The 7,540-nt window shown below is 48.3% G+C and overlaps 1 protein-coding gene across 1 annotated transcript; it reads right to left on the reverse strand.

Moving 5' to 3' along the window:
* Window positions 1-4,879: 4,879 nt before the first annotated feature.
* Window positions 4,880-7,535, reverse strand: RBM15B (RNA binding motif protein 15B; the record flags this gene model as incomplete). Its single annotated transcript, XM_044676688.1, has 1 exon — window positions 4,880-7,535. A coding segment is annotated over one exon (2,370 nt), but the record flags the coding sequence as incomplete, so codon positions are not given.
* Window positions 7,536-7,540: the final 5 nt, after the last annotated feature.

The following is a 7,540-nucleotide window of genomic DNA, read 5'->3' on the forward strand; positions in this document are numbered from 1 at the left end:
TATGGCCTTTACCTACTCTCTTTTTCTAGCAGTAGGTGGGCCCTTCCCTCCCAGTATAGACAGATTTCCTCAACCCTCTAGGGACAGCAGCAGGGGCAATGTTATGAGAACATGCCCCTATAAAGAACATTGAGGCAAAGAGCCGAGTCATTCTAGCCAGCCTCACGGCCATTTCCATGCAGGGAGATATCTAACCCAAAAACCAGCTGCTTCTTAGGGTTGAATGTAGTGTGGATCAGTCCCCCTCAGCCTCTCCATGCTTTGGCTCCCAGATCATGGATATGGCTAAAGTCCTGGCAGACTTGGTGCCACCCAATCCCTAGGATGTAGAAAGGAGAGTGGAACTCCTGGGAAGGAGCATTATAGTTGGTGAATTCTAAAGAAATAGGCAAAGCTTCAGAGCCTCTGCTGATCAGGTCAGCTGTAGTGATTTATCAGGTTGGGTGTACAGCTGAGCAGGTAGAACATGGTGGAGGAGCTAAGGGCTGCTCAGGTGCCTTTGAAAAGAGGGAAGAAGGGTTGGCCTTACTGGAAGGCAGATGGGGCAATAAAAAAGGAAATTCTTTCCCCATCAACCATGGCTGCTTTGTTCTAAGGAGCAAAAGCAAGAATGTGAAGAGATACAGAGGTAGTGGTTGTATAGTGAAGTGGCCTTAGAACTTAAAAGTCTTCATTCAAGACCAGTCACCTACATGGACTGGTTGGTCCTGGGCAAGTCACTTAATGCTTTAAGCAGCAATACCTTAGGCAACTGCCTTAAGTATCCATTGTAGAGAGGTGACAACTTGCTTTGTTAGAGGAAGATGTTTTCTCCCCTTGGAGTTCTCCATAGCTAGGAAATCAGAAGTCCAAATACTCTCCCTATGCTTGAAGAAGTGATCATCATTCAGAACCCCATAGTGAGTGCTACTGGCCCGAAGCATTTCTTGATTCTACTTAAGCAGCAGCTTCTAGTTTTCTACCCCAATTCATTCACACTGTAGGGACAGTGATAGGTCTATGTAAAATTTGAAAGTTAAATGATAATTCACACAGCTGGAATATGATATGCCTATCAGTCCAGGAGATATTATAAAGCCCTTAGGAGCCTCAAGTGGATAGGAAAGTTTAGATAGCAGCTGTACCTTCCTAATGCCTAAAATAGGAGACAGAATTTTACCGACTCAACCTGGAGGGTACCTCATCCAAATTCTGTCCCTGATTTAATGCTGCATAAAAAAGTCCTACTCCAAGTTTAGTCAATTAACATTATTTACTAATTATGCCAGGTGCTGTGTTAAATGTTGGGGATTCAAAGAAAAGTAAGACAACTGGTTCCAGGAGTCAGCAAGCTGTAGCCTGTGAGCCAGATCTAGCTTGCTGCCTTTTATATGGTCAGGAAGCTAAGAATGACTTTTGCATTTTTAAATAAAAGTTTTGTTCTGTTTAGGAGTTAGATGTTCTAGACCTGGCTCTACCCCTAAATCAGTGTGTTAATTTGAGCAAGTGTTTCTTCTCTTGGCCCATTTCCTCAGCTATAAAACAAGGGAATTGACGTATATAATTTCTAAGGTCCCTTCTAGGACTAATTAAGTTCTAGGATTAGAACTCTGAAATTCTGTAAGGTTCCTTCAGCCAACAATAGGACTTAACCGCATCTCTGAAATGTGGTTGGCTCAGAATGAAACTTGCAAACAGATCCCATGGGGGTGGTAAATGAGAAGCAATGACTCCCATCAGGAAAGCTGGGTTTGGTTGGCTTGGCTACAGCCCCTAGAGTTATACACTCCAAGGACACAGTCCCAGTTAAGGGATGAATAAACACCTTCCAACCTCCTGCTTAGGTTGTTCTTACTATCAAAGACCCAGTGAAGATTAAAAAAAAATTTTTGTTTACACCCTTGCCTTCCTAGAATCAATACTGTGTATTGGTTCCAAGTCAGAAGATTGGTAAGGGGTAGGCAGTGGTTGTTAAGTGACTCTCCCAGGTTCACACAACTAGGAAGTGTCTGAGGTAAAATTTGAACCCAGGACCTCCTGTTTCTAGGCCTGGCTACTGAGCTACACAGCTGTCCCTTAAAAAAAAAAATGACTAATTTTCTATGGATCAACAAGATAAGTCTAGGGTTGGGTTCTCAAAAGGAATACCAATGAAAGTCTAGAGATCCTAGAATGCCTCTTTAGTCAGGGGACCACTGATGGGACTAAGATATAGGTGAAGATGGGGAAAAGGGACTTGGTTGAGAAAGGAGGGCAAAGAGGAGAGTGGGCTAAAGGTACCTTTGGTAAGGAGTAGCAGAGGTCAGAAGTGTGGCAGATACTACTTTGACCCTGAGCTGCCTGTTCTGGTGGAAATATGAGAAGGAAACATAGAAGAAAGGCCTATTTTTTGCTTCAATAGCATCTGACCCCAGTGCTAGGAAACAACCCTCTGTGAACTGAAGACAATTCAGTTGATACAAGCAGGAAATAAAGAGTTTTACAGCATTAACCAAATTCCAGGTCACTTTGGCTTGTCTGTAAGCCATCTATGTGCTTCTGGTCCTAAGTCTGGGCTTCACATATGCTTAAGTATGCCATTCCATGGTAGAGTGGTTTTAGCCTTCAAACTTGGGGGAGATCTTACACTAGATTGCTCCTGACCAAAAGGAGGAGGGTAAAACCACATCCCTACTCTGGGTCTGCATTTACTTATCTGGTAAAAATGCCTAAAGACCGGGGCAGCTCTAATAGTCCATGTATCTGGTCAAACTCTTAGGATCTCCCCTTAAGAACTTATATGAGCCACAGCATTCCAACATGTGTCCTCTTTTCCCAGAGACCCCAGCTGAGAAAGTTTGGGATTCCAGCTAGCTTGCTTGCTTGCCTTCCCTCAGTGTTCTATTTCCTTTGCTGACTACAGCTACTTCCTAGGGGTCTGCTGGGGTGGGAAAGGTTCTTTAAAGCTGACTCTGAAACCTGGAGTTCCTTGGTTATTCCTGAAAATGCTCAACAACTGGGAGTCAGTTTCCTTATTAGGGCCTGTCCTTCAGGAGTGAATCCCAAAGAAACTGTATCCTGATTGCCTGAGGTTACATTTCAAGTTCATTGAAGACCAAATGGCTAGCTTACATGTCCTCTTTCCAACTCAAAAAAAAAAAAAAAAAAAAAAGTCGAGTCTCTTCCCTTGGAGTCCTTATCTTCTGCCTCAGTATTTATTAGTACTCACTGTGGAAACAATTTCCTACACACCGAGTTCATTAGGTAATGGAATGCTAAACTATCTGGGCTTTTGTTATAAGGTAGTTTGCATGTGACTCAGGAGTTGCACCCCTCTCATGGTGCCTTTTTGCCCCGGGTCAACTTTCTGGCCTGGAGGAGTCTATATAGGGTGCTTTCCAGAACTTAGCAAAGATGGTGATATGTTGGGGAAGCTTACAACAAAGAGCTTTGTTCTCCACACAACCTTGTTCACACAGTGAAGACCCGTAATTCTCTCTCTCCAATTTGTCCACTAATCTATAAGGATCCAGCACGTAGCATAGTGCCTCACTATAATATAGTAGATGCTTAGCAAACACTGAACTGAACTGAGGACAAGCCCCCCCCTGCAAGACTGAGGCAGGTGCTTCTCTAAGTCTTGTGATGAAGAATGGAGAAGGGAGGCCATTAACTGCTTTAAAGAAAACATTTAATCACAGACTTACTGACTAAAAAGACTTTCAAATATCCCCCAATCCCAGCCATTGCTCTAAGTGGTTTCCTTTTGCCTTGGGTCTCAAATGATAAGCTGCCAGGTGGGGTATTTGTGTCTCCTGGTGTTTGGCACATGGCTCTGGAACCTGCAGGTTTAATTAGTGCTGGCAGTTGACTTGGCTAATAGATGGTTCAGTCTTACACAAGCAGGTTTCCTGAATGCCTGCTTCCCAGTGGCTCCTGAATTGCTAGAAGTGGTTTGAATTAAGAGGTTAGATACTTGCCATGTCCTTTCTTGCACTCACATTAGGAAAACCTGCACCTCTGTGGCTCAGAAACTCGGAAAGGGTTCTCAGTTCTATCCTCCCTGATCTTTATCTTAGCAGAAGCTCACTGAATGCTAGTGAGTCTTTGGCCAGAGAGGCAACTGAATACACAAACCGAGATTTAAAGAATTTTAACTCTTGCCACTGGATCTATAGCTCGAGAATTCTTCATTAAAGATTTGTTAATCCCTGGAATTCATACCCCCTTATATAAACAGAATAGTTACCTTCTGCCTTCACAGCCCAGTCTGTTCCCAAAGCGAGTAACCAAAGAAACTGATGCATCTTTGGTGCTTGTGTTGTCCCTAGTTTGAAAGGTAGCCTGAACATGGCAATAAGCTACCTAAAGAACTTTCTTCTTCTCACTTCCCCCAAGCGACAGATCACAGGAGAGTGACTGAATGTGGTTAACATTTCTACTAGATTCACCAACACATTGGGTAAAAAGCATCGCCTACTTTCTTTAAGGTCATGAAATGAGGCAGTTAATGCAACACCGTTTAGTACATCAGAACGACAGCTATATTTCCTTAAAGCAAACTAGGTGGGAGAAGGAGCAGCAGCTTTTTGCTTAAGTGTTAAGACACACCCAGGCCTTAGTAAATGTTCTAGGGAAAAGGGCTCAGAGTGTACAGGTTTTCCTGTAGACAAAGAAGTTTCAGTGCTGGGTTCTGCATGCTCTATGCTAGTCACCAAACCTAGAAATTGAAGTGAAAACACCACAGGCCCAAAAGTAGATCAGGCGCTGTTCCTTCTCTTGAAGAAGATGCCACTGTGGGAAAGCTGTGTGTGTAAGGGATATCTGTACATGTAGTGGGAAAACCTTAGTGGGAGGGAAGGGTCACATGCTCCATTAATTCAAAAGGGACTTCATTAAACCAGTACACTGCACAGGGTTAAAAATTGATCCTTGGACAAAGGCTTTACTGACAACTTTCCATACAGTTAGTTAAAAAATAAAATACAGAACACACTGGAAAGTGTTTCATACATTAGAAATCAATAAAATGGGAATACCTTCAAAGGGCATTAAAAAAAAATTGCGTTTTGGTGGAGGGGACTTTGGCCTTCACCAAACCAATCATAATAACTGGGCAGAAAAGCCAAATCAAGAGCAGAGTTGGCTTTAAAAATAACTTTTCATGACATAAAGAAAACACAAGATTGGGAAAAGCCAGGTTTTGGCTAGGCAGTGTCTCTTACTATAACTATCACCATATGCTCTTCTTCTAACTTCCCCAATGTCCTCAGCGCAGACTGGAGGTACTGCTGGGAGAATTCACAGGGAGGGAAGGCATAGAGCATGCCTGTGTTGTCTCTGCCCTTGGTCCCTCCCACTGGCAAGCTGATCACCCCAGCAGCCTGCTTCTGTTTCAAGTATGAGACCAGATTCCTGAGAAGCCTCCGCTGCAAACCTGGCTCCACAGTGTGGGTCCCCTCTGTTCCAGGGCCTCCTGGAGAAGCTTGAGTGGCCAAAAGCACCACATAACCATTGGGGCTTCCCTGCTTGATTCTCCGAGTGACCTCATCCAGTTTAGGCTGGTCAAGTCGAAGTCTTTGGGCAATCTTGAGCTGTGTCAGCTTGCTCCCTGAAGCATGGTCTTTGAGGAGGCCACTGATCACGCCCAGGTCCCCCTCCAGAATGTGCATACAAGTGGGGAAGCAACTGTTTTTCAACACCAGAAGCCCATTCCAGCCCAGCTGTAGGGTCTGAGCATACTCAGACAGACTCTTTAGCTTTTTGGTCTCAGGTTTTGGCTCTTCCAGGGGTTTCGATTCTACCTCGCTGGTTCGGTGATTGCGTTCGCTGTCTCTCTTTTTCACCTGGTGAGAGTCTGGGCCTCTCTCTTCTGTTCCATGCCGGTTGTTGGGCAGGGAATTGCTTGGCTCTTTCTCTGCTCCAGACTCACTGGTATGGTTCTCTCTTCGGGGCCTCTCAGGGCTTCTATCTGAGGGCAGCCCACTGGCTTTGGTCCTGCCCCTCTCCTCATAAGGTGAGTGGGTAGTCCGCCCATGGTCACTGGATAAGCTCCTCCTCTTTCGTCTTTCTTCCCAGGGTTTAGAGGGGCCTCTGTCCCCCTCACTGCCCCATCTCTCTCCACTGCGACTTCTCACAGAGCGGCTGTAGCTGTCCAAGCTGTTTCTCCGATCTGTGCTTTTGGAGGGACTGGCCCAGTCGCCCTCCACAAAACTTCTATCTCGGTCTGAGTAGAGAAGGTGTGGGGGAGTCCTATCTCGGACCCTCAGGTCAGCCTCCAAATTTCGGTGCCTGGTGTATCCCTCAGGAAGTAACTCATAGTGCACCGGGAGTGGCGTAGCCTGGCACTGTTGGGGATATCTGGTCTCCTCAGCTTTGGCAAAATCCACCCTGAGCCTCCTCTCTGGCCCCCCCAAAGGAAAGCCTCTCATTTGGACACAGGCAGCCTGGGCTGCATCCAGGCTCTCATACTGGATATAGGCAAAGCTGTCTCCTTTGACATGGTCGATAGTTCGAATGCTCCCAAAGCGGTCAAACTCCCTGGCCAGGGCAGCCAAAGAGGTATTGGGTCCCAGGCCTCCCACCCACAGGCGAGTAGTGGGATTGGCTTTGCCATAGCCAATCTTAATAGGGTTTCGACCCACCACCCTCCCTGACATAGCCACCTTGGCCCGGTGAGCCATGTCCAGGTTCTGGAACTTGAGGAAAGCATAGGCTCCCCCTTGGCCCCGGGCAGGCCTTTTGATCACCACCTCCTCAATGATACCGTATTTCTCAAAGGCCCTGCGGAGCTCCACCTCAGACACGCTGTGATCAAGATTGCCAATAAACAGGTTGCGGGTGGCCCGCTGGTCATCCTCAGGCATCAGGTCCTCCTCACACACTGCAGGATAGCCATAGGGTCGGCCACGATCGTCGTACAGCCCATAGTAGTCTAGGGCCCGATCTCGGGAGAGGCCTACTGCCGCAGCTGCTGCTGCAGCGTCCAGAGCAAAGGCAGCTGCGGCTGCTGCATGCCGGGCCCTGGGCTCTCGCAGCGGGGGTGCGCCCACAGGGGACAAGGAGCGCTGCTTGTACTGGTAGCCACCATGCAGAGGCAGGTAGCCCAGGGGGTCGGCAGGGGCGGGGGGCCCGGGCGGCGGCGTGGTGGCTGCTGCCCCGGCGCTGCTGCTGCTGCTACGACGGCTGCTGCTGCTGCTCCCCCGAAGGTACACCGGCTCCACCTTGAGCGGCCGGTCGTAGAGCAGGAGCTGGCGGGCGCGGGCGTGGTGCCGGGCATCTCGAGCGTCCTGCGGGTGTCGGAAGTTTACGTAGGCCACCCTGCCCAGCTCCGGGGTGTGCGACAGGCGCAGGCTGATCTCCCCGAAGCGCTTGAACTGGTGGAAGAGGCGGTCCTCCAGGTGCTCGGCAGGCAGCGCTGGGCTCAGGCTGCTGATGAGGAGCGTTTTGTACTCCGGCGGCGGCGGTGGAGGGGCGGGTGCGGGTGGCGGTGGCGGGGCTGGGGCGGGTGCGGGCGGCTCAGGGAGCGGCGGTAATAGCAGGAGCGGGGACGCCCCAGGGGACGAGGTGGACGCTGAGCCGG

The sequence above is a fragment of the Gracilinanus agilis genome, chromosome 1 (genome assembly GCF_016433145.1).
Source record: "Gracilinanus agilis isolate LMUSP501 chromosome 1, AgileGrace, whole genome shotgun sequence".
NCBI lineage: Eukaryota > Metazoa > Chordata > Mammalia > Didelphimorphia > Didelphidae > Gracilinanus > Gracilinanus agilis.